Below are 27,432 nucleotides of genomic sequence, written 5' to 3' on the forward strand. Positions count from 1 at the left end.
CAATCACATGAGTGATCCCCAGCAAGATCAGCAGAACTTTCCAGCTGAATCTAGACCAAATTGCTGACCCACAGAACCATGAGCAAATAAAAGTGGTTATTGTGTCAAGACACTAAGTTATGCAGTGGTTTGTTATGCAGCCATAAACAACAGATATATGTGGCTAGAATGGCATAGTTGGTTTCCCTTCTCTAACAGCATGTTGCACCAGCAATAGGAACAGGACAGGTTGGGATAATTTTCCTCAAATAGAGAATATCATGGTATAGGCAAAGGCTTCAGGAACTCATTTCTCAGCTCATGCACTAGGATATGATTTCAGGATGTCCTCAAGTCCTCTCCAGGCACACCATTCCCCAGTTCTCACCTGCTCTCTGATGCTTGGCATTTCTTTAGCTAGGGGCTAAAAGTTATACTACACAAATTAAAATACATTACTTTAAAATATTCCATTACATTAAAATGCAAACACTCTTGGGAGAAGTGATCTACTAACTTAAAATTTCCCCAAGATTCAAGTAACTGTCTTCAGATCTTCTCCAAAGAGCATATTTTGAAAGAAAGAGCACTGGCGCCCTGAAAGAGGACTTAGGCTAAGAGAAGCCATTGTTTGCCTAGACTTTTGTCTAGAATACAGACCTGTCTTGTGCCATGGGAGACTAGTAGGACCACAGGAGACCCTGCCCTCTTCATTTCGTATCTTCTGAAGTGGTCAGACAGAAACATGGAGAGGAATACAGCAATAAGACACCTGCTTCTATCTGCAGGGCTTTCCAGTGTCTCTGTCAGAGGTGGGTACTTCTTGCTCCATCTTATGGCTACTGGGCATCTCATTTTTCATCCTGTTGAAACACCTGGCACCACCATAGTGTGCAGTTTAGTTGATCACTAGTTCTAGGGTCCTCCCTCTCTTCCACCAACAGCATAGTGGTAGGGAAGGAAAAGCTCAGACTAAAAAGTTCGAGATGCTTCTGGCTGTGACACTGGAGCCATGCCTACTGGTAATTTCTGAGGGAAATGCACATGAGGTGAATGAACCACAGTATGGGAAATGACCCAACATGCTTCAGGGCTAGGCAACTGTAATCATAATTCTACCAGACTGTACTTCCATATTTATGGCTACTGATTTTTCAAGTTTGTGTCTCAACTGCCTGGTTTTTGCTTGGTTACAGATATGAGATAGTTAATTCTGCAGTTTTAAATTTAGTGAAAGCTCTGGCATAAATACACAGCTTCAGAATGCTGGATACAACTAATGGCCACATGTACTATACACATGGTAATATTACCCAACAACTGAAATAATGGCTCATGAAATGACTCTTCTAACTCCAATTGTTCATTTCCTTCTCATTCTCCCTCTAACAGCAGTGACACTATACATTGCAGGGTTATTTCACTCCTCAGCTGAACCTTTGGCCTAGTGACTTATCCCTTGAGGCATGCTATAATCACTAAGAAATGTTATCCCTGTCATATCTTATTGCTTAATTATGGTTCTATTTTAGGCTCATGGAATCATTTGGCTTGGAAAGACCTCCCTTGTATGTGATCTTTGAACAAGCCTCCATGTTGAGTTATCCTTGAGCTCACATTGTCTGTTCCATTTACATCTTGTTCTGACTTAAGCAATACTTACTGCCCCTTGGTTCCACAACATCCTGAAAAATTGTAATGAGTGCTAATATTTATGCTGTTTTTCATCTAAAGAGATACCATCAACCCTCAGTCAGAAAGGTCTGTTCTTAAAGTAATTTTTCCCAATACTTGATGGAGTTTTGCACTGATGAATCCCAATGGGTCCCCTATTTTAAATCAGTGACAGTCAAAAACCTTCCCTCTTTCCAATTCACTCTTGTCCTGGGGACTGCACTTTTCAAACTCAAAATCTGCACATATTGTCTTTTTTTTTCTTTTTTTGACAGGGTCTCACTGTGTTGCCCAGGCTGGAGTGCAGTGGCATGATTTTGGCTCACTGCAAGCTCTGCCTCCCAGGCTCAATTGATCCTCTACCCCAGCCTCCCAAGTAGCCGGGACCACAAGTACACACCATCATGTTTGGCTAATTTTTTGTATTTTTGGTAGAGATGGGGTTTTGCCACATTGTCCAGGCTGGTCTTGACCTCCTGAGCTCAAGTCATTCACCCACTTCAGCCTCCCAAAGCGCTGGGATTACATACACTGTGTTAACATAGATATTTTTGTTTTTTCTTTTGGTTGTATATGTGTTGCTCCATAGTACTAAAGGCGAACTGAAAGATATGGTAGGTCCTAGGCACATGCATAGATTGCAAAACTGGATAGAATAAAATTATGAGTGTTTTACAAATTTGGGACTTCTGGAGGATACATCCATGTTCAATGTTCTAATCACTTAGTTTGCTTTCCATTAAGACATTGTTTCATATCAACCTGTTTTATGAGTGTAAATCCTATTGCTTCAATTAAAGTATAAGCTTCTGAAGAACAAAAGGCAGAGATCATATGCCTCTTACATAGCTCTGTCCCTATAGCTAGCTATACTCAGTTGTTTGATCAATTGCATAAATAAATGATATTGTATTTTCAAGACAGCTGTTTGGCTTTAGAAGCTTGCACAAATAGCCTGACATTAAGATAAAGCCAGATTGGAGAACAGTGTCCTGCTTCATCCCACCAGAGAATAGTTCAAATCAGGCCTAGGATAGATCTATGTTGAGAAAGGGTATAATTACCCTGATCCAGAGTGGCCCCAGGTCTTGCCTGGCAGACTGAGTTACATCTATCAGGGCCTTTTAAAAGGCTGACTTGGTTCCTTAGAAATATAAAACTCAAAACATCATTTATAAAGGTCACTGGGAATGGCCTGGGTCAGAATAACTTGAGTTCATTTTGTGCCAATGCCATGAAGAGGAAGTTGCTGAATATTTAGATAAGTTCCTTGAGAGTACTATGTTGCTAAATGCAAACAAAGAACGATAAGTTTATAGCTGAATTTTTACTCTATAATTCAAATGCCAATCCAGCAATGAAATATGCTGTAGGAATTCCAGTAAGAGATTATCATCTGACTTGGAAACCAGCTGTCCTCAGTGAGTACAAAGATTTACCACCTGCAAGTGCTGTAATTCAGCAGAACTATGCGGAGGTGAAAAACTCAAGTTTTTATTTAAGTGCAATGAGGACTGTGCTTTAAGAAATTTTGCTTCTCTGAAACCCCCCAAAAATGGCCCTAAAAAAAGGAATAGAAAATCAAAGTATAAAAACCCTTCTATTCAGGAATTTAAGTTTACCCAAGTAAGTGTATACTTTAAGTGAGAATTACTACAATTTGGTAAAGATTATCTTTTAAATAGAACAAGTGAGATAACACAAAGGAGGTGGCCCCTAGGTTACTTTTCACATCATTAGGAATCCTGATACACCTTTGCTCTAACAATTTGAGAAGTGGAAGCAAGGAGAGTAGTTTAACCCGAGGAGGGACAGCTCTATAAAATGCTGCAATAAACTCATGGCAGTAATTTTGAACCAGTAATTTCCTTCACAGAAATTAACAATTATTGTGTATTTGTGAATTTATATATCAAAGCCCTTCAAATGTACTGTATTTTATTTTAAATATGTCTGTGTCAGGGCGATCCTGGAAAAGCCAGTGCATATGGTCTTCATACCAATGAACCCTCACTTCTCATTCATTTGCTCTTGTTCCTCCCACAGATGGGATACAGCTGCCTTTGTATAAAACTGATGCAATATGATTTTGTCACTTATATCATCACCTGAGCACTCTGATACCACCCTAGGAAAGCCAAGCAAGATAACATTTTCTCAAAATAATGCGTTCAGTGGACCTTTTACAGCCACATTTGAAAGCACTTTTCTCTCCCTCTCCCTCTCTCACACACACACACACACACACTCTTCCTCAACGGGTTATAGAGCAAAGTTTGCAAGTGGAGGGATGCAGTGCAGTGAACTTCACAGCCTGAAATATGTAAGTGACACATCTGGAATATGGAACTGCAACTTTACTAGCACTTTAAATTTCAAATGAGCCAGCTGGCCAAGCTGCTACTGAAATCTTTGGCTCTCAAATTCTTCACTATAAAATAAAACGAGGCTGGGCGAGGGGGCTCACGCCTGTAATCCCAGCATTTTGGGATGCTGAGGAGGATCACCTGAGGTCAGGAGTTTGAGACCAGCCTCGCCAACACAGTGAAGCCTCGTCTCTACTAAAAATAGAAAAATTAGCCAGGTGTGGTGGCAGGCACATGTAATCCCAGTTACTTGGGAGGCTGAGGCAGAAGAATTGCTTGAACCTGGGAGGCGGAAGTTGCGGTGAGCCGAGATCGTGCCACTGCACTCCAACCTGGGCGGCAGAGTGAGACTCCATCTCAAAAAAATAAAAGATTAAATTAGATTATCTCTGAGGTCTCATCTAACTTATATTTTTTTCATGGTTCTCATTTCTTCATATATCTTTGAAGGGTTTAGACTGAGAATTAAGATTGCACATGCCTGCATTTAACCAATATTATAAAACCTCACTGATAATGAATTTTCCTTAACAGAGGCTTAATAAAAGTAAATAACTGTATGTACCACAAGGAGATCCAAGATGCATTATTGTCACACAATGCTTAATACATACTAAACTGTTTGAAATTTTTTTAAGGTAAATGAAAGACACTATAAGTACATCAAACTTGTTTATTCCTTAGAAAAAGAAGTGTGTTAGACAATGAAACTTTTGGCTTTTATTTATTTCATAAATAAAAGCACAACTATCTATAGAAATGCTCCTGTTTAGAGAAGTCAGTAGTAAAATGTTATACTTTCAACTCAAATTACATAATATAAAAATATAAAGCTCATCTATATTAACAGAAGATAATACCCTCAAACAAACCCATTTAAAAACACGATGTCCCTAAGTTTTTCAGAAACTTTTATGGATACAATCTTATACTTGTGCTTATGTTCTCTGATAATAATTCTTTTTTTTTAAAAAAAAAGTCCTCAAAGGTAATATTTTTACTTTTTGGAATTTCTGATAAATAAATCATAGTGTGATATTCACAGACTTTGTGAGAAAATTACAATATTTATTTACACATTTACATATAGCACAATGTATTTGTCAAGTACTAGTAACAGGCAATTAACAAACTAATAAGAAAATCAGCATTTTAACAATTTAAATGCTTCATAACAGGGTAATTCATGTCCAACATATCAAACACATATTTATAGATAACTTTAGAAAGAAAATACATATTTTTTGATAATCACAAGTAGCAATGAGATTTTCTATATTATTTTCAGCCTCACTTTAGAAATGTTTTAATTGTCTAAATTTAATCAATTCATCGATTAAAGGAAAGACAATAAAATAGTAAAATTACATGTGTTTATATATACTTGTGTGTGTGTTTCAAATAACAAAACGCAGGTTGTAAACTAAAATCATTGGAAGGCAAATTGAAGACAAAAGTGATGCTGGTTTAAGTTGTCTGGTTCTTCACATAAATTCCAATTTCCAAGTTGTGTTTTACAACTCTAGTAATATCCAGATAGATAATTCAACCTGCAACTTTTTTCTTCTATTCCTGTTTTTCTCTTGTTCACACTGTAATTTTTGTCTTTTTACTGATACTGATTAAATAAAATAGGACTTCCAGTCTTAATACGTCTCCCAGAAGTGAAATGAGTTTAACTAGGTATTGAGTATCATTTTCCATTTTACTTTTCTATATTTATCTGATCTAAAAACACTCCAACCATGTAGTTTTTCTTCCATCCTTTTGAGTCACTTAGTTTCAGTAAAAAGGGTAAACGGAACACTGAAAGAACTGGGCCAAAATCAAGGTGAAACATACCCCTAGAAATATAGTTATCATAATTTTGGATTTTAGAATGGCCAAACATATTAATTTACTAAAACTAATCATGAATTCAAAAATCAGCATTGTTTTAAAGAGGTTTTTATTGGAGGTCAGGGCATGATCTAACCGCAAAAAGTATACTTTACTCAATACCATATTAGCTCAAAAGAATACCAGAACTTCATGTGGCCAAAGCAGCTGAAATGTCATTACCTTCTTGATTTGGGCAGTGTGGACTAAGAAAGGGGATGCTACTGGAATTTCCACACTGTTCATCTACCTTTGGGGAAACAGCTTGTTCTTGACACTTTTTGTTCTCTTTAGCACATTCTAATGTCACACTCTCCTCCGCAGGCTGAAATGGCCTCTCTAAACGAACCACTGGTCTCCTTGATTCTACTTCTTGTTCGTGTAGCAATCTCTCGACCTCCACCTCAAGCTCCAAAGTCTCTTCATCGGCTTCCACATCTAGTTGTTGCATCAACTCCTCCAACTTCTTGGCCTTTCGGAGCTCATTTTGCTGTATGATCGTACAAAGGTGTTCAGTGAGTTGCTCTTTTATCTCAGTCTTGCGCTGTATATCTAGCTTTGCTGCAATGTACTCTGCTTCAGCCCTGTCAAACCGCTTCCTGTAAGGATGTGTATAAAGATAGGTCCATCAGTTTTCCATTGAAGAAGATATTCAAAAGAGGATCTAGAAACAATAACTCAACTCCAAAATTGGGAAAAAATATATAATGAAGATACGGATATTACTACTTTACAAACACTTGTCTACATGTTGGCCAGACTAGGCTATGGCTGCTGAAACTTTCACAGTATCCTTACTTGAATTCACCTAATGAAAACATGTTATTCTGCACAAATGTTTTCTTTACAAAGCTGTTTTTGAGTGAAGTCAGGCTAAAAGGTTAATTCAGTGGTATGCTAGTTCTGGGGCGGGAGGATGGGGAGCCCTGATTTGTAGCGTTTACATTTCCATGGGATAATTACTACCACCCTGTCCAATTTCAAGCCACCAACGTGATATTACTGAATGCAGAACTGGGAAGAGATACACAAAATCCACATGAACCAGGGTAAGCTAGCTTCAGCACACAGCTGGTTAAATTTATGAGAAGACAGACAAGAGATGGAGAAAGTGGAAAATTGTTCTCTTGATTAATAAATCAGAAAAAAAGAAAAATTCTGATGGAGAAAGATACGGACAGTGGTCGGGAGATGAATATAAATGGAACAGAGCACACTCAGCAAAATGATACTGGGTGAGGGCAAGAAGTAAACATCAAGTAGAAAACCTCAGGACAGCTACATGCAGGATTTCTCAACCTTGGTGCTACTGACAATTTGGGCCATATAATTATTTGTTGTGAGAAGCTGTCCTGCACTGCAAGACGCTAAACAGCATCACTGGCTTCTACCCATTAGTTGCCAGTAATTCCCAAAAGTTATGACAACCAAAAGTGTCCCCAGGCATTGCCAAATGTCCCTTATTGGACAAAAATGCTCCCAGTTGAGAATCCTTGGGTTAAGTTGTTCTCACTCTCTCCACTACTCCTCTTACACTCTTACTAGGAAATTTTACATAGTTACACATGTATAAACTCTGTTGACAGGTAATCTTATGTGAAGTCTTATGTGAAGTAGGGCAATTCTACTGGAGAAGTCACCTTGCAGTCTCACTTTTTTTCTTCTGCATTAGGTCAGTACAAAAAGAAGAGTTATCGTGTCTTAATTTATTGTCTTTTGCCTTTTCTATAAAATTTGCTGCTTTTCTTTTTGCAACAAGAGGGTCCTTCCTCTCTTGCAAGAAAAAAGATTGATTTCCAACTAGTTCTTTAATTTCATTACCATTAGCAGTTGTGAAGGCCATGCTGCTTTACCTGTTATGAGTGCCCACATCAACTTAGTGTAATAAGTAGCTTCTAGTACAAGAGTTATAGCAAAAAAGAAACAGGTATATCTCCTAATTTAGGATTCTCTGTCTTGGAAGAAAATACAGTGAAAATAATAAATGGCTTTCATTTTAGAAAACCCAGGGTTCAAAACCTTCCTGACATTTACCATGTGCACCCGTTTCGGTCAAGGCTTCTTGTGGATACAAATAACAGATATCCAGTCAAACTAGCTCAGGTAAAAATTGGGTTTTATTGTAGGATACACGAGGCAATTTCATAGTCATGTCATCAGAATCAAAGGCTATTCTTTTCAATGCTTAGAAGCGACACATTTTCTCTCATTTCAGCTTTCCTATCATACTCACAGGCCAATATGGTCACCACCTGCACTCTGTATCAAATTCACTCCACCCAATCTCTCAGTGATCCAATTCCACACTCTCAGAGGAGAACATAGGTTTGCCCGGCTCATCTCAGTTTAAACAGAACTCTTAGTGTCAGGCCATGCCATGAACCACTATTTAGCCTATGGATTAAATGTACTGGAGTTGGTAGCCCATCACTATTCTAATTAGGTATGCCCCAGGTCAGCATCCAGAGTCCAAAACACAGCCAGGTTCCTCTGGAAGGGGTTGGGGAAGAGGCACGCAATAACTGAAAATTCCAGTACAGTGACTCTGAGCAGTTACTTAAGCTGAGTCTTGGTCTACCTGTAAAACAATGATGATAATAATACCTCATAGGAGTTTTGAGGATTAAACAGTATAAATGGGGCAAGCTTCCAGTTTTGTGCCTGGTAGGTGCTCAAGAAACAGAACTTCTCATTTAGAACACCAGAATCAAAAAGTACTGTTAATATATTAGTAAGCATGAATCTAAAATTAAGATTATGGAAAATTTAGGGACCTGGTATTTATACTTGAAAACTCATTTACATAATGTTAATTTATCCTATTTCCTTTTTTTAACTGTAAATATAGTAAATGTAAAAATGAGAGCACCCATTATCTTTCAATAACCCTCTATGTTAAAAGAATTGTTCTAAAGGAACTCTACTGGATACCTAGTTCCCTTATCTCCATACTTTATAACATACCCTGTTCATGTAATGTTCTTGCAACAAGACAAGAGTTCTGACATTCTCTATAGGTGTATGAATACCCTGCCCTGACCCTGCCTCAAACCTCCCTTTTCTGCAAGTCTGTGGTCTCCTTCAGCCAGTCAAAGTCAATCAGTAGAGATTTACAGTCTGGATTCATGAATACTGAATTGAAATTAACATTTGCAAACAGGTCCCTTGGTTTCCATTGATCTATCACCCTGGATACATCACTGAAGATTTTGTATTTTGTTTATTTATTTAAAGTCCTTCTGGCCAGAAATACGAATATATATTCTCCTACAGAGTGATTTAATGTTTAAAATATTGATTAGTTTCACAAACTGCACTACCAGCCTATGGTCAGGTGGGTAATACCAAATTAGTGTATGATGACATTCTGGAACAAAATAATAAGAGCATTATACATAACACAGTAAGACAGAGTGAACTGGAAATGTAATTATAGAACTGTTTTGTTATTTTAAAGGGGGATGGAATGAATTAATGAATGTTATTTTTAAAGGATTCTAGAAATTGTCTCTTTGTTTTGGTATCCCCTGAAATGTTTAAAAACTCAACCATTAACCCTCAGTATACCACTGGGTTCCACGGGTCCACTTTTAGTTTTTCAGTTCCTTTTCTGAGCAGTTCTCACTATTTGTATAAATTAGCATTTCATAATTTTTATCTTTTCTTAAGTCTTTCAAATAATGAGAAAATTTACTTATTTAAAAAAACAGAATAAAATAAATTATATTTTGCAATTACCAGAGGTCCAAAGAACCCTTTCATAAATCTAAGATATATTATAGGATTATTGCAGTATTTTTATATTTCCTGTATCTTGAAACATTTTGCCATTTCATCATCCTAGGAATTATTTCATCATTGCTTATCAATTACTCCCTTTTGTAATAAAAAGAAATTAAAATAAGAAAACGATCTAAAAGGATGATGCAATAACTTATCATTGTTGAGCTTCTTTACTGTGCTGTACAAAGTATCATGTCACCTCCAGAAAGTATAAAAGAAGACTGAAAACACCATTTTTGTAACCTGTTTTTAGTTTTCATTTTCTGCCTATCCAGTATTTGCAAAGTAGAGACAACTGACAGAGGAAGACATTTTGCCACTGTTACAGAAATCAAAAGATGAATAGTGTGGTAGGCTAAAAAATGGCCTCCCAAAGATATTCACTTCCTAATTCCTGGGACCTGTGTATATTACTTTCTATGACAAATAAGTGAAAATTACCTTATATGGAAAAAGATCTGATTAAGATAAAGGTTTTGAGAGGAGTTTATTCCAGATTATCCAGTTGGACCCTAAGTGTAATCACATGCATCTTTTTAAGAGAAAGGCAGAGGAAGTTTAGAGAGAGAAGAAAAAGCAATATAACTATGGAGGCACAGAATGGAGTGGCGTGGCCACAAGCCAAGGGATGCCCACAGCCACCAGAAGCTGGAAGAAGCAAGAAATGGATACCTAGAGTCTCTGAAGAAATCAGAAATCTGACACCTTGATTTTGGATATGTGGCCTCCAGAAATGAAAGAGAAGTAATTTCTGTTGTTTTAAGTCACCCAGTTTGGATTACTTGTTATGGTAGTCCTAGGAAACTAATACAAATGCAGAGACACATTCTAGAGTCTAGATGATAAAATCGATCATATGTGAAATCTCAGATGAGTCTTCAGCAAAACATATCCTAGGTGAATTTTCTCAAACTTAAGAATCAGTGAGTAAAAAATATATTTCTAAGCATAGAAAGGAAAAATGATTTTATCATAGAGTTAATCATTTCAGGAAGGAGAACATACACCCAATATTTTACAAGTATCTAGACTATACTACATTGCTACAAGGATGTAACTATACTCTCTCAGCTTTTCATGTTTGTGAGTCAAACATTACTTGATACAAAGATGGTTACACCATGCTTACATTCTTATTAAAATTTTAAAACAAAGTTGTTTTACACAATCCCTTTTAATCTTACTTTTAAAAATTACTCATGAAGTGATTTAAAAATATTTGTCTGTGGGTGTATGTTTGCATGTATGAGGGTGTTTATGAAACCTAGATGGTCAATAGTGATTTAAAAAAATGTTCTACGTGCAGCCACTCTGGATTTTATAAACTGGTCTGCACAGCATACGGCAACATTGTAATCCCAGTGGTGAACAGTAGCAGTAGCAGCAGTAGCAGCAGCAGCAGCAGCAGCAGCAACTCTCTCAAATTGGCTCAAAGTGCTAGTCTTCTCAGAGGTGTCTATCCAAACACTGCTCTACAGAAGCCAATTTTAAAGCAAGTTCTGGCCTATTCACTATCCAAGAACCTTTTGTGGACATAGCACTGTACCAAATACTATAGAACTAAGATATCATTTTTATTTAAAAAAAGAAAAAACAAGGAAATCTCCCATAAAAACTGACTGTCCTAGGGATTATCTTTCACTTCAAATCTGGACCATAATATTATTTTACCAATCTGTAATTTCTCAATAACCACAAATGCAAGTTTAGAAAATAATACCTTAATCTTACGCATGAACAAGACACACTACGGTTCTAGTCACCAAAGTTTTTGTTTCCCTTTGACTCAACGCAAGAGCTTCGGCTTTTGAAAATAGCAGCACATGGCCAGGCGTGGTGGCTCACACCTGTAATCCCAGAACTTTGGGAGGCGGAGGCAGGCGGATCACCTGAGGTCAAGAGTTCGAGACCAGCCTGGCCAACATGGTGAAACCCCGTCTCTATTAAAAATACAAAAAATTAGCCAGGTGTGGTGGCGGGCACCTATAGTTGGGCTACTCAGGAGGCTGAGGCAGGAGGATCGCTTGAATCTGGGAGGCGGAGGTTGCAGTGAGCCAAAATCGCACCACTGCACTCCAGCCTGGGCAATAAGAGTGATACTCCGTCTCAAAAACCTAAAAATAAAAACAAAAATAGTGGCACACAACATCTACTTACATTCAACTACATCAATATTAGTACCATGAGAAACTGTCATCTGTAACTTACTAAAGATTTAAAAATTTACTAAAATTTCATTTAGGATACTTATAGACTATAGGATGTTTTTTCCTTTAGTAATCCCACCTTCTTTGTTGTGGTTCTTAGAAGGCTAAAACTATGACATTTCTTATATAATACTGAATATGAAAAGGCGTCTTTCTCCAGTTTCCACTAGGACAAAATTAAAATCAAATTACTTTTTTTTTTTTTTTGAGACGGGAGTCTCGCTCTGTTGCCCAGGCTGAAGTGCAGTGGCGCAATCTCGGCTCACTGCAAGATCCGCCTCCCAGGTTCACGCCATTCTCCTGCCTCAGCCTCCTGAGTAGCTGGGACTATATGCGCCCACCACCATGCCCAGCTAATTTTTTGTATTTTTAGTAGAGATGAAGTTTCACCGTGTTAGCCAGGATGGTCTTGAACTCCTGACCTCGTGATCCGCCTGCCTTGGCCTCCCAAAATGCTGAGATTACAGGTGTGAGCCACCGTGCCCGGCCTCAAATTTCAACTGAGGTACCTAGTACTTCTCCCTTATAATATGAATTATTCATATAAAAGGCTACAAAGGCATAAAAATGTTCCTCTGGCAAACTTATGTTACAGAGAATAAAATGTGCTACAAATCAAGGCTTAGTTTAATCTTAAATAAAATCTCTGTTACCTCCCTTAATGACCTTATTAATGGAAACCCGGAACCTCTGGTTATCAGCTACTGACAGCATTCTTTTAAGTAGTTAATTAATAAAGACAACTCTAAGTCTAATAGCATATGGTCCAGCAACAATTACAAAAGTCACAAGGACAACCACAAGACTCTTTCTTAAACACTCAACAGTTTATTAAAAACCACAATCAAGCATTTCCGCTTTAATAAATTGTTATATAAACATTCTGATGTTGTGGTTTACCCTGGCCTAATGAGGCATTCTGATTGATTTCTAGTGTAACAGAGAAAGATAGAAAACTGAGTCATTAACACAGCATTCCCTTGTGAAAAAAGACAAACCAGGATGATTAAAGCAATGTTGAAAGGGCTGAAAACCCTGAAATTGGACATATTTTTTTGCCCTTTTATCTGTCTGCAAAGTCCATGTAATTCATTACATGTGTTAGTTCATTTTAAAAATACTCCATGGTATTTTTTCTCTTTTAAAAAATGCCAGTGGTTGAAACCAAGGAAACATATATTAAACCATTTCATACAGAGTATAATTGAAAAGAAAAAAAAAGAGAAAATATTTCAAATTTCCAAGACAGAGGATATGCTTAAAATATTCATAAGCTTTTAAAAACTAAACTAGATCCTCTTACTCTGATGAAAGCTAAAGTGAGGACTAGACTTCAATCCTATAGGACCATATCAGATATCAAAAATTTTAATGGAAAGAACACAGACTTGGTGTCAGAGTAACAGTTTTGGGCAAATCACTCAGATATTTACTTTGCTAGATGCTGAAAGAGGAGCAAAAACACTTCCAAACATTAAATAGCTGAGGGTTTCGCAGCAAAGACTAAAACGTAAATAAATAATGCAAGAACTGCTCTAATGGCACACGAACAAGGTTAACTAGTAGGGCAGAGTTAAGGAAGACTTCACTGAAGAGGAGACACTTGAATTAGCACAAAAGAGGAATAAATACAGCACTGAATGGGGTTGTTTTGAGGCTTCAATGATGATATACATAAAAGCCACTGGAACAGCTGGCAATAAACATTAATTAAATCATACTCCTTGTTCAGATTCAATTTCCCCAACTCACCGAGCGTATGAATAGTCTAAGCTGGCCTGATCAATCCGGTTCCTGAGAATTCCAATGTCAGCTGACACCATGTCATCTAAAGCCTGCAACTCCTTCTGGATCCGCTTTAGTTTCATGGTCTCTGCCTGAGTTCTTTTGGATCTAGAAAATCAGGTATGTGAGTGGGAAAATAAGAACATTTTAAAACCATGTGTCCATATACAATGTAAGTGAAAAAGCAAGATACTGCATATACATTTATAATTTATATTTTAAAAGTTAGAAAAAAATCAGAAAAATTGAAATAAAGTAAAAGCTGGTTAACATTTGAGTTTTTGAAATTTTATATTTGCATGTTTCATAAAGTAACAAATAAGTCTAAAAAAACTCAGCAAATAGTTCATTTTAGATTGATATTCATTCTGTAAAGAGAACAAACACTAAAAGAATATTATCTGTATTCCCTTTACATTGAAACATTCAACAGAGCTTTCCAAATTTCTAGTCTTTAATTTTTCTTCTTGCTAAGCCCATTTTCATTTGTCTGATACTTACCTGACGTTAAGAACAGATAGATGTCTATACTAAACCACACCTCTTTATATATCTGAGAACATCCACTTAGTTTTAACTTTCTTGGGACCCATTTCCCCAAACTTTTATTGCTTTGATTCTTGTTCTCTAGGAAAACTACTAGTTACCAAAATTCTTTATGGAGCTGAACATCAAAACACTCATTTTCCTTATTTAAAAGCACATCCAACCTCATCATTTCTCAATCCCCTCTCCCAAGTACAATATATACTTAAGAAAGGGAACAAGCAAATAAAAAAGCAACCCTTTAATCATGATTTCACTCATTTCAAATTTTCACACACATTGTGAAGGAAGAAGAAAAATCCCCACATAAATCCACCATGTTACATAGCATATTCTCTTGATTTCTACTCCTAGGCATTTACCCTTCCTGCCTACAAAACTTCACTTAACAGTATGATTCTTTTATGTCAAGTACTTCATTGTCCATTTATTAATAGTTCAAACATGTTGTATTTCCTTACACTTCTGTTTATACTGGTGCTGTCTAAAATCAAAAGCACTTATGAGAAGAACTGCTGAGCCTGTACATCTTTTTGTAAAACCACAGAAAACAGCCTTCCCATCTCTTAGAAATTGAAGACTACTAAAATGCTTTAATTATTTTTAAATAATCACTTACCAAAAAAAAAAAAAAGAGGGAACTACTCTTTTATCTGCTGGTTTTTTCCTTTGAAACATAGTAACTCAGTGAGTTGCATTATTTCCTATGCTTCAAGAAAGATCAAGGTGTACCAGTAGTAGAAAAAGAAAAATCACCATTTCTCAACTACACTCACTCCTCTGGCAGACAAAATTCTGAACTACTCTTATACCCATCACCTTCTTCCCTCTTCTCCTGCCCCTACACATACTCTAGCTTCAAGCAGTAACAGTTTGACAGACTTTTCTGGAAGTCTAAAAAGAAAATGTACTTCCTTGCATTTAGTTTTCACTATTCACAACCATTGATTTATTGACTAAGTTTAGTTTCCTAAGGCCACAGGAGATTAGACAGAAACTACAAACTCAGCAAGAGTGGTGGGGGATGGGAAGAATGATTCCAGCGGGAATGTTGTTGTGTGGGGCTGGTACAATGCAGTAAATGTGAAGGGGCTGCTGATAGACACTGGAAGGTGAAAGAAAAATTGAATCTCACACAGTGCTCATAATAATGACCCTGAGTCATCAATAAAAAGTTAAACTATATCATGTGTCTTCTACTTGTGGAGGCGGGGCAAATTATTTAAGAAAAATGCCCATAGGAAATACAATTAAGATTCATGGGAGTATGTCACTTATGTAGAAAACCTTATTCCTCTACACATCAAATGATTAAGGCCTCCCCACATAAAAATTAAAACTTGCATTTGTTGCTAATTTACATATACTGATAGCTATTTACTGCTTCCCTTATGAATGTGTAGATGGTTAAAACTGGGAGCACTAACGAAGGTCTTTAAGTTTTAACTGCAACTATATTTACAAATTTAATATGCTCTATGCTTAAAAAGTTCTCTTTAATAAATTATAACTAGTATTTCAGTATCACTTATAAAACATAATTTGTTTAGTTAGTCTTAAAAGTAATGGTTGAAGAAAAAATATCAGTTTATTAAAAGAGACATGGGAAAATAAATATAACACATGACACAACTGGTTACAGGTTACAAACAGCCTCTCCTGGTTCAGGTGCCTCACCTTTCTGCAATAGCTTTAGCCAAAAGAGCTTTTTTACGTTTATTTTTCTCTTCCATTAGCCGTTGTTCTTGTTGGAGGACTTCCCAACGAGATTTTTCTTGCCTAGGGGGCAAAAAAAAGCATAAAAATGAGTTTATGAAAGAAAAAGAAATTGCTACCCTATCCAACACCTTACCAGTCTCAGTCCTCTAAGTATAAAGTTTAATCAAGAAGATTTATGTATATGTTCTTTCAAAAGTCCTCTTAAAAGAAACCCATCTGCAGTTCATTATTTTGCTCTAATGGGAACAAAGACTACGATCTAAAGGAAAGAGGCTTACATAAATTGGACCTCTGAAATCCATTATATATATAATCTAGGAAGCCACAAACTGGAAGCCAGAATACTGTGGCATGTGTTTAGGAGTACAAAGAAATTTGTGTAAGTTAATTATGTATTATATGCAGAATGGAGATTAATAAAAATTGGTCTGTAGCTGATGTCATATTATTTATATCTTTTAGAGTTTTCTATAAAGTCTCCACCACCTTAACATGTTTCAGACAATAACCAATGTTTATTTCATATATTAATATTTTCTTTCAATTTGCTCACTTTTTCCCAACTCTTAAGACTTTTTTTTTTGTCTTTCTTTTTTCCTTTTTTGTGGAGAACAGGGTGTTGCTATATTACCCAGTCAGGTCTCAAACTCCTAGGCTCAAGCTATCCTCCCACCTCTGCCTCCCTAAGTGCTGGGATTACAGGTGTGAGCCACTGTGCCCAGCCCAACTTAGACATTTTTAAACAAAGTAAAACACTAAGAGCTAAGACTGGAATGCTGGGCTAAAGAAAAAAATTCAAAGATGTGAAAACATGTATTGTCTTACAATCTGTCCAATTCTAAAATAAATACATTAAAATTTCCCATAAAGTCATGAGCTTGATGACAACTCAAATTAAGGTATTGGCAAAGCTATTTATTCCTATTACTGTCACTTCTTACAGCCATTATATCACATACCTCTATTCCCAAATCTAGTAGCCACTTCCAAAATTGTCCTTCTCTCTCCATTTCTACACCTTCCACCTTAGTGCTGGGACTGGTCATTTCTCACTTTTACTATTGCAGGCATCTCCTCACCAGGCGCCTTAGTTCCACAGCTCACCCTGTACTCTCTCGCATATGATCTACAATATTGACACCTGGGATTTCTCTAACCTTTATTTTGATTGCGGCCTTTAGCCCTCAGAGAGCTTCATGGTAACTTGCTGCATTAGTGAACTTGCTAGGAAGGAAGGCATCCCCTGCTTCCGATCCTTTCTCATTTCTTTAATTCTCTACTTATTCATCCCCTGCTTCTGCTTCTGATCCTTCCTCAGTTCTGCTTTTTTTTTTTTTTTTTTTTTTTTTTTTTGGGACAGAATCTTGCTCTGTTGCCCAGGCTGGAATGCAGTGGCATGATCTTGGCTCACTGCAACGTCCACCTCCCAGGTTCAAGCAATTCTTGTGCCTCAGTCTCCCAAGTAGCTGGGGCTACAGGCATGCACCACCACACCCAGCTAATTTTTTTGTATTTTTGGTAGAGACAGGGTTTCCCCATGTTGGCCAAGCTGGTTTCAACTCTTGGCCTCAAGTGATGTGCCTGCCTCAGCCTCCCAAAGTGCTGGGATTATAGGTGTGGGCCACCGCGCCTGTCCTCCTTCCTCATTTCTTTAATTCTCTACTGTTCTCTGGCTTATCCTTTGCCACCTCTCCCAGAGAAATGAGGTATCATCTCTGAACATTCTCTAGGACACAGCTTTCCTTTCTCCTCCTTAAAACCTCAAAATTTCTCCTTTACGTGAATGGTTTGAGGTTACAGGTCTTTTATGAAAATTCTTCCAAGTATCCAAAAAAAGAATAAGTTTCCCTATAACATCCAATCCAAATTGTCCAGCTCAATGTAAACTTACCTCCTATTTGTCTCAGGCCTTTGTTAGTAAACTACACTTAGAGACACTTTAATGTATGCACTTGTTCAATATAGGTTTCATAATTCATGTGGTTTTATAACTCTTGTCAAAATGATTTCTTAGTTGTAAACCCCTAGTGGACAGGAAACATTTTAAATTCACAGGATAGAATCTGGATCAGCAGAGATTAAAAAGATGTCAGAGATTAGAAAAAAAAAAAAGGATACTTTGAAAAGAACTCAGAAAAGAGAAAACAGAGACAAATGTCATTCCTTCTCTGTGAGTGATAAATCAGGAGCAAACAAAGAAATAAGAGTATATATTAAAACACAAGCTATCAAATAAAAAATTCTAAGAATTTGCAAATCAAAAAATGGCATCTTCCACAAGAACAGTGTAGCTAAATTGTGAAGGTTGTTTCTAATACAAAGACAGTAAAGAATAAATAAAAAGAAATCTAATGATGAACTGAGTTATATCATTAGTCCCCTAAATTTCCTACACTCTCTCCTTTGACCATCCCTTCACGTCTCTCCACAAGTTCCAATTTCTGGGCCAATGGAAGTAGTCTGGAAGTTGAAAAAAGGGGTCAATTTGGGGAGAGGCACTATGCATATAAGAACTGCTTCTGAGCTGTGACTGCGCCACTGCACTCCAGCCTGGGCAACAGAGCGAGACTCCATCTCAAAAAAAAAAAAAAAAAAAAAGAACTGCTTCTGCTCAGTGTAAAAGGCATAAACTTTGGATCCAGACAGACTTATATGTAAATCTCAACTCTACTATTTACTAGCAGTGTATTAGCTTTAGGAAGGTATCATCTTTTCTGAGTCCCAGATACCTCATGTATAAAGTTTAAATAATAAACATGCATTGTAAGGCTGTTTTGAAGACTAAAGAACATAAAACATACAGAATGCCTGTGTCCAGCTTATATTTAGGCGGTAGCTATTTTTCAATAGTTTATACATCACATTCCTATGATTGAATGAATATAAAAGAGAGAAAATGTTAAAATAAACAAATTATATTTCCTTAAAGCCCATCAGGAAAAAACGGGTTAAATGAAAAGTCTCATGGACTTTTCATATAGACTTACTAACAATTCCACTTTCTTTTTCTCCAATTTGCAATCTGGCTTTGGAGGTAGAATCTCAACATTGTTGTGACCATCATGGGAATTCTCAAGTCCCAGTTCCTTTGGCTGACTTTCAATGCCCTGTGGTTGTCCATCACCAACAGGGGAGGTGAGAGTGAAATGACTTGGAAGAGGAGGGGAAGAAAAAGGTGGTTTTTGAATGTTAACTCTCTGTTTTGGTGCTGAAAGCAGCTGCTCTGGAAGTAATGAGGTTGATCCATCTTGAAGCCCAAGTTTTTGGCTTTGCTCTACAAGGGCTTTTTCTCGCTGAAGTTGTTGTCGACTTTTCTTCACGGGGAGACGTCGCTGTGGTTCAAATGGATCTATGTAAAAGAAAATAGAGGAAAATTCCTTTGTGTGGGCAGCAAATAATTATAATTGCTCTAGGAAAATAAAAAATTAACATTAAACTTTGATAATTCTAGTGGTTCTCCTACCCCATTCTCTATCTTGAAAGTCTAGGGGAAAAACAGCCATCTTCCTGTAGAGTTTCAATAGTTTTCAGATCATAATGTTAATATTTAACAGAAACTGCCCCATCTCTTAATTTATCTTCAGAGAAAGTCCATCAGTGAGTTAGGCCTTAGGTCACAAAGTGAAGTTTCTTTTTCAACTTGATTTCATAGTTGTCAAAAGAAAGCAACTAATTTTGACCAAATCAGGGAGATGACTGAATTATCTGGTTTTAAATTTGATTTATGGTTCTGTCTGCTCTCCTGAAACAAAATGGTGGTTGCATTTTCAAATGGGATTACCCTCTCTTAAATTTTAACAGCTTTTAGGGCAATTTGGTACATATGTGATACATATTCAGATGCTATAACAGGCATGTAATTGAGTGAAGTCTCTTATTTCTAGGAATGCTAGTTAACCTTAAATTGTTGTCTTTCATCCTACAGAACAATCCAAGGTTGTACTCCCCGAAGCCTAGTCAAGCTCTAATCAGTGCATTCAAACTGATTTTAATAGTAGCCTCAGTAAAGCAATAGAAGATAAAACAACTGAGGGGAAATATCTTTAAAGTTATAAATAATAACACTTCTATTATACTTTTTGGACTGTCCACGCCAGTGTTAACATCTTAGGGCAGACAATTGGAGAATCTGACTCACATTCATGCTATATTTAATAAGATCTATAAATAGCATTCTCTCTTAAATGCCTGGGAAGTGAAGTTATGAGTTCTTGTAAACGAACAACTCAAATGGGACTTTCAAATTTGGCATATTGACTTTTGAAGCAAAACAAGTTTATTATTTGAATTTCCCAAAGTATAGTTAAAAGCTCTAGAGTCACAATTCCAGCTTTGCTTCTGCCCAGCTCAGTGACCTCAGGTAAGTCAATTATTTATTCAATACCTTAGTTTCCTCATCTATCAAGCTGGTTGAAAATTAACCTGCTCTACTTAATGCATGAAGTTGGTGTAAGAATTAAATGAGATATGTACAGAAAATATTTTTTAAAAGACTGAAGTACTATCAAAAGCAAATGTTATTGTTGACTTTAGCCAGAAACACAAAGTATCCTGTATCTTGCAACAGGAACACATTCTTGGCTCTGATCTTTATTCACACCATCAAAAAATGTCACTTAGCCTGCTTATCTCCCTGTTGAACTCATTAGCTGAATTATTAATAGTTCCTCTGAAATTCAGGTAGTAACTTCTATTTTATTTTGCATTTTTACAGAACCTACCTATAAGACTGAAAATGCTAATTTTAAACAATAAACAATAAGCAAATCAGGCCACTTAAACACAGAACATACTGCTTCCCACACTCTGTATTAGGGGCTGCAAATATCAAGGAGACCGTGGTGAACTGAGAAGCGTAAGTCTAGTGTAAAGGGGGCAAATTCCGAGTCACCTTTAGTCAGTTGCTATCATTAAAAAATTTAGGTCACCATACATAGCCAGATATTTTGATTTTTATGATTACAATTTAGACTTCTATGTAAAATATCTTGATTTTTAAATGTAGGGAACTGTATCAATCAGGAAAATCTAGATTACGCTGTAGGGGCAAATCTTAGTGGTTTTAAACCACAAAGGTTTATTTTTCATTAATGTCATGTGCCAACTAAAGGCTAACAGGGAGGTTCTGCTGATTAGTCTCTCAAGGCTCTAGGCTGACTGTACAGTCAGTATTCAGTGTTGCTGGCCACCACAACACAGGGAGAAGAGAGAGGTCAGGAAGGTCTTGCTACAGCAATTAACTGCTGACCCAGTAGTGACATAACACTTCTGCTCACAATGCAATGGCTCACCTAGTACATGGACCTACCCCCAAACAAAGGCAACAGGTATAGCTGGCTTAGCAAATAACACAATGATTATCACCATTATTAACTAAAAGAAATGTAAAGATTGGATAAAAGAAAGAGAGACAAAGAAGAAAGAAAGGAATGAAAGAGGGAGGGAGGGAAGAAGGGAAAGAAAGGAAGGCAGGCAGGAAGAAAGGAGGGAAAAAAGAAAGAAGGGGAAAGGAAGGAGGCAAAGCTGAAAAGCCACATACATTTTTGGGTTAAATTAAGCTAATGGGCTACCAGTTTGTGATATATACTCCATATCCTTTATTTAAGCCCTGCTCCCTCGACCTCAGAAAACTATCATTTGAATCATATGTTGATTATTCTCTTCCTTCTCTAATAGTCATATTGCATCTACAAATATTTTTAAAAAGTATTTACTTAGTTGTTTAACTTTATAAAAAGGGTTTTGTGCTGTACGTCTGTTTTACTTAATATTACACTGTCAATAGTCACTCATATAGTCCATGTTGCAGTAGTCATTCATTTTGTTGTATAACATTTCATTGTGTGAATAAACCGGAGTCTATTGATCTTCTTCCACTGATAGACATTTAGGTTGGTTACATTTAGGTTTTTGCTTTTGTAAATTTCAATACTGTGTCTCTTATTTTACATGTACAAGAATTTGCTTTGGATATTATCTAAGAACTACTGAGTCACTAAATATAACTTTAGAAGACATGTGAAAATGCTTTCCAAAGTGTGCTCCCTCTAGTAATGTATAAGATCCTGTGGATGCACTTTCTCTTCAATATACGATACTGTCAGATGTTTTAATTTTTGTCAATCAAATGGGTGTAAAATAGTACCTCACTGTATTCTTGATTTGTAATTCTCTGCTCCTTGGTGGTGATGAGCATCTCTTCATATTTCCTTTTCTAGGAAATATCTATTCATGTCTTTTGTTGACTTTTCTTTTGGCTTGTATTTTTTATATATCAGCAGAAAACAATTAGAAAATACAATTAAAGAGAATATATTTCAATACCAGAAATTATTACTTATCTAGGAACAAATCTAACAAAAAGATGTTTAGTACTTCTATAAGGAAAACTCTAAAATTTTATTGAGAATTTAAACAAGTACTAAATAAATGGAGACATATACCATGTTAGTGGCAATGTTAATAATATGAAGATGAAATTGATCTAAAGATTCAATGCAATTACAATCAAAATTCCTAATGGGTTTTCCATTAAATTTGGTAAAATTATTAAAATTTTTATATGAAAAGATAGAAGGTCAAGAATACTGGCTGGGTGCAGTGGCTCACACCTGTAACTACTATACTAAATATAGTAAGAAACTAATTTCTTAAGACGTGGAAATGTTGGCTATTAAAAAAAGGTTGACATATTTGAATAAATTAAAATTAAGGCCTGGAGTGGTGGCTCATGCCTGTAATCTCAGCACTTTGGGAGGCTGAGGGACAATTTCTTGAACCCAGGAGTTTGAGACCAACCTAGGCAAAATAGCAAGATCCTATCCCTACAGAAAAAAAAAGAAGAAAGAAAGAAAGAAAACTAGCGTCGTGTAATGGCACACAGCTGTAATCCCAGCTACTTGGGAGGCTGAGGCAGGAGGATCGCTTGAGCCCAGGAGTTCAAGGTTATAGTGAGCTATGATCGTGCTACTGCACTTCAGCCTGGGCAACAGAGTGAAAGCCAGTCTCAAAAAATAAAATCCTTTGTTCATCAAAAAGATAAAAGTGAAAAGATAACTTAAAAACTGGGAGAAGATATTCATAATGTAACTGGCAAAGAATCAGTATGAAGAATAACTCTTCTGAATAAATAATTTAATTAAAAATTGACAGCATGTGGCTGTACTGTTTTCTTCCAATTTTTCATTATGAAATAGACCATACATCAAAGATATGCATGTGTTACACTCATAAACACACACACTCAGTCTTCCAACCTATATGATTAAAAAAAAAGTTTAAGAAATAAAATATGACCGTAGTAGAAGTAACTACTCTTTAGGGATAGACATAATCCTCCTTTTAGAAGAGAGAAATTTATTTCCTGTCTCCCAAGTTATATGACTTGCTTTTGGTAAATAAAAGCAGGAGTGTCACATGTCATTTACTGGTGAAAGGATTTAATTGCCAATGTTCAATTTTCAATCTTCTTTTCTTCCTACCATGGTAAACTCCTACAAGACAGCACCAAAAGACGGAGTGACTGTGCAACACAGTCACCTGCCAAACCCACGTTAAACATGAAACTAGAGTGAAAACCAAATCTTTATTTTAAACAATTGACTTATTAGGGCTATTTGTTACTTTAGCTTAACTTGCCTTAATCTGATTTCATAAATACCAATACCTCTGAAATTCCCTCTCCTTGATCACATTCCCACGCCTCCCCACTATATACAATCATACGTCACTTAACAAAGGGATACATTCTAAGAAATGTGTTGTAAGGCAATTTTGTCCTTGTGCAAACATCAGAGAGTGTATTTACACAAACCTAGATGGTACAGCCTACTATATACTTAGGCTATATGGTACAGCCTTTTGCTCCTAAGCTCCAAACCTGTACAGTATGTCACTATACTGAAGACTGTAGGCAACTGTAACAATGGTATTTGTGTATCTAAACATAGAAAAAGCATAGTAAAAACAGGGTATTATAATATTACCAGACCATCACCATATATGTGGTCCACTGCTAACTGAAATACTGTTACTGAGTGCGTGACTGTATATATTATATATACAGCTAGCTGATCCTTGGTATATGAGGATAATTGGTTCCGGGATCCCCATGTATACCAAAATCTGTGCATACTCAAGTCCCACAGTTGGCGCTGTGAAGACCACATACACCAAAAGTTGGCCCTCCATATACTCAGGTTTCGCATCCCCCAAATACTGTATTTTTTAAATGCACATTTGTGTATAAGTGAACCATCACAGTTCAAACTTGTGTTGTTCAAGGGCCAAGTGTAATTACATATATTGTATTAACAAACATTTTAATGCATGTGGCTACAGTTAATACTAATATATTCCCACCAGCTGTACAGTAGCCCGCTAGATGAGTATACCACAATTCATTTATCCATTCCCTTGTTAATGGACACTTTGGTTGTTTCCAACTTCTTAATATTATAAACAAGACTATTAACAACGTTCTTGACCATGTTCCTCAATGCCCATACAGGGGTCTCCAGAGTACTACTGTCCTTATTTTTCCTGGCAAGCAACTCCATCTTCCTAAATTATTCAATAAATTTTTAAGGATAGAGAACAGCTAGAAATGGCTTTAAAATTAAAGGGCCAAATCCTCTAATTTTACAAATAAGGAATCCAAGGAGAAAAGATTTAGAGGAAGAGCTGGAAGTTCTATATGCCAATCACTGTGTTTAGCTACGGGTATACAAGGAGGTTAAGATATTTTCCGTTCTCGAGGTGGTCACGGACTAGCAATTTGGTTTCCACACTACAGTGGGCCTTGAAGTTCAGGTCCTTACCATCCTCTATCTACCCCCAGTTGCAAAGATATTTCAAAATATACTTCTACATAATGAATATGTTGTTTAATTTAGATTTTTATATTAAGTCGTCTTTACCCTGGAAAATGCGCCTCTGCTAACACACAACCTTTGTGAAATCTTCCCAAGCTCCATCCAATCCCCGGCAGAGTGAGGTTCCTCTTGTCTCTGAAGCAAGTTCTTGCAATATCTACTATCACATAACTTTGTGGTTTGTCTCCTCATGAGTCTACTGGAGTCAGACCAGAGGCCAGGGCACTTGTACCCTGTATATCAAAGTATGTGAATGGATGTTGAAAACACAGAGCAAAAGAATTTGAGTATATCAAATAACACAGAGGCAGTTAACCACACAGCGTAGCATAACCTTTATTATAGAGTTCTTAAAGTCCCCTGGACCAGTCAAAATGTCCCCAATCGATATAATCTACATTGGCCTTATCTTACTAATTTACTTCTTTTCCCACTTGTCTGCCCTAGATTATTCTCATATTTATGCTAAAAATGCACAAGCTACCAGAGCAACATCCAATTTCCCCACAAACGCTAATAAAAGGTTTACTTCATTTGCTACCAAAATAAAGTATTTGAATTAAGGTACCAAGAGTGATGTACACTTCTTACAGAAATTGTGTGTACTACCACGATAACCATACAGATCACTGCGAAATTTCAACCACAAGCAAAGTGCAATTAATATTACTAAGTTTTCCACCAACAATCAGCAAACTTAATTCCTTCAACAAAAAAAAAATTGTACAAGCCCATTCAATGATTACTCTATAAAGCCAGAGAGAGAAGCACAAGGTTAGCTTACTCCAAAGTCAGTAAGACTGTATGTATATAAACATATAAAGTCTTCACATCTACCCTCTCAAAGACCCTTTTGGTTTGCTGATTCTCAAAAATTGGGAAATACTGCAAAAAATCATCTGGCAACCAGAAGTGAATGCAACGCTCCAGATGAATTGTGAAAAGTACCGAATTTTTGCCTTTATTCAGACGCCTGTGCTCCTTTTTTCCAACCATCTGCTTCTATAAATTCATCACAATTCTAATACGGTGTGCGCCCCTCCTCCTTCCCTTACCCTGACCCTAACCTTCCAACCGTTGATTCCTGCAGCAATCTTCCCTAAGGGAGACACCCCGGCTGTAGGCTCACTTCCTCTCCCAAGTCCCATTCCTTTCACAACAGTCAAATCCCTACAGTGGATTCCTGGACCGTTTTTTCTAAAAGAAGATCCCAGTCCTCTGGCTTGCCCCTCCCATCGTGACTCCCAATAAGTCCTCCTCTGAAACCCCCTAATCCAGTCCACGTACTTACAGCGCCTTCAGCTAACACAAACGTAGCCGCTTCCACGCCCCCTTCCCCCGCCAAAGCTGCATCCCCGCCTCTTCCCCTTAAGACCCAAGAATTAAACCACTGTAAACCCATCTTGTTACCTTTAGTCTGCTTTAGTCTCCTCAGTTCCTCCTCAGAGAAGCCTGCCCAACCTTGCGCCATCGGCCCGGGCCACCGGCACCCCCAAAAGTGCCCAAATCTCGCAGCCGCGACTGCCAACTCTGCTGCCCAGCGTATCCGGGTTTTTCCCCGGCCGCGGCCAATCAGTGCATCGGGCTGCAAACACAAGGCCCTCTCTCCCCGGCCTCAGGGTCCGGCTTCCTTCCAGGCTGCCTTCAGCAGTGCCTGACAAACTGCCTAAGGAAACCTTGCCACGCAGACATTCGTTTCGTCTGGCTTGCCTCTACTCTCTCTCCCTCTCATTGTTTCTCACTGTTGCTGGTTAATCGCTTCAGGATCTAAGGGGGGAAATGGCGATGGGGATAAGGGTGGAGATAAACAGGTATTTGGGAAGGAGCTACAAGTCGGTGGCGGAAACGGGAGATCTAAGTGCCTTTGGGGTCCTGTACCTGTGGGGCGGGAGCGGTGCTCTCTGTGGCTCTTAGTGTGCCCTAAAATCCTTGTGTTTTGCTGGGAGTGTGCACAGCGCTGGAGGCCTCCTTCAGATTAACTCAGGAAATGATCAGATTTAGGATTTTGATGATGAAGAAACATTTAAAAGGGGTGGGGTATAATTGATGAAAAGGGAACAGGCAAAACCAGGTCTCTCGCAGGCCGGAGCGGCTCTCAGATTTCTTTTGCTTTGGGTTGTTTCCTTTGTGAATAATTACAATATGTAACTTTCCTCCTAAGGGATTTCTTTTTCTTTTTTTCTTACTTTTTTTTTTTTTTTGAGACATAGTTTCGCTCTTGTTGCACAAGCTGGAGTGCAATAGCACGATCTCGGCTCACTGCAACCTCCGCCTCCCGGGTTCAAGCGATTCTCCCGCCTCAGCCTCCCGAGTAGCTGGGATTACAGGCGCCGGCCACCACACCCGGCTAATTTTCTGTATTTTTAGTAGACACGGGGTTTCACTATGTTAGCCAGGCTGGTCTCGAACTCCTGACCTTAGGGGATCCGCCCGCCTCAGCCTTCCAAAGTGTTGGGATTACAAGCGTGAGCCACTGCGCCCGGCTGGGATTTCTTAAGTCTCCCCTTTAAATCTGTTTTTCAGAGAAGACATTGTAAAACGTCGGTGCTGGGCGATGGGAAAGCATTTCTTAGGATCCTGCCTGGAATCCTAATACCGTAATTCGGGTTCTGCCTTGAACAC

The 27,432-nt window shown here is 37.5% G+C and overlaps 1 protein-coding gene and 1 long non-coding RNA gene across 6 annotated transcripts in view; one reads left to right on the forward strand and one right to left on the reverse strand.

The window, feature by feature from the left end:
• Positions 1 to 4,678: 4,678 nt before the first annotated feature.
• On the reverse strand, positions 4,679 to 26,382 carry GORAB (golgin, RAB6 interacting). Of its 4 annotated transcripts, none has more exons than XR_008676741.2 (5): positions 26,221 to 26,382; positions 18,929 to 19,286; positions 15,896 to 15,997; positions 13,573 to 13,780; positions 4,679 to 6,561 (listed from the first exon to the last, which is right to left on the reverse strand). XR_008676741.2 is itself a non-coding variant. In XM_031005509.3 (5 exons), exons 1-5 carry the CDS (start codon positions 26,279 to 26,281, stop codon positions 6,049 to 6,051), a joined length of 1,110 nt encoding a protein of 369 aa, XP_030861369.3. In that variant the 5' UTR covers positions 26,282 to 26,382; the 3' UTR covers positions 4,679 to 6,048. The 4 variants fall into 4 exon arrangements, 3 of the variants coding, with proteins under 3 accessions (XP_030861369.3, XP_030861378.3, XP_030861375.3); XM_031005509.3 differs by having other exon boundaries at positions 4,679 to 6,496; positions 13,640 to 13,780; XM_031005518.3 differs by lacking the exon at positions 26,221 to 26,382 and adding an exon at positions 22,083 to 22,283 and having other exon boundaries at positions 4,679 to 6,496; positions 13,640 to 13,780.
• Positions 26,383 to 26,479: 97 nt separating this feature from the next.
• Positions 26,480 to 27,432, forward strand: part of LOC129531525 (uncharacterized) — a 71,932-nt gene continuing 70,979 nt past the window's right edge. For both annotated transcript variants that reach the window (XR_010135436.1, XR_008676745.2), the window contains exon 1: positions 26,480 to 26,621. This is a non-coding gene — a long non-coding RNA (uncharacterized lncRNA). The remainder of the gene's footprint in view (positions 26,622 to 27,432) is intronic.

The sequence above is a fragment of the Gorilla gorilla genome, chromosome 1 (assembly GCF_029281585.2).
Source record: "Gorilla gorilla gorilla isolate KB3781 chromosome 1, NHGRI_mGorGor1-v2.1_pri, whole genome shotgun sequence".
NCBI classification, from domain to species: domain Eukaryota; kingdom Metazoa; phylum Chordata; class Mammalia; order Primates; family Hominidae; genus Gorilla; species Gorilla gorilla.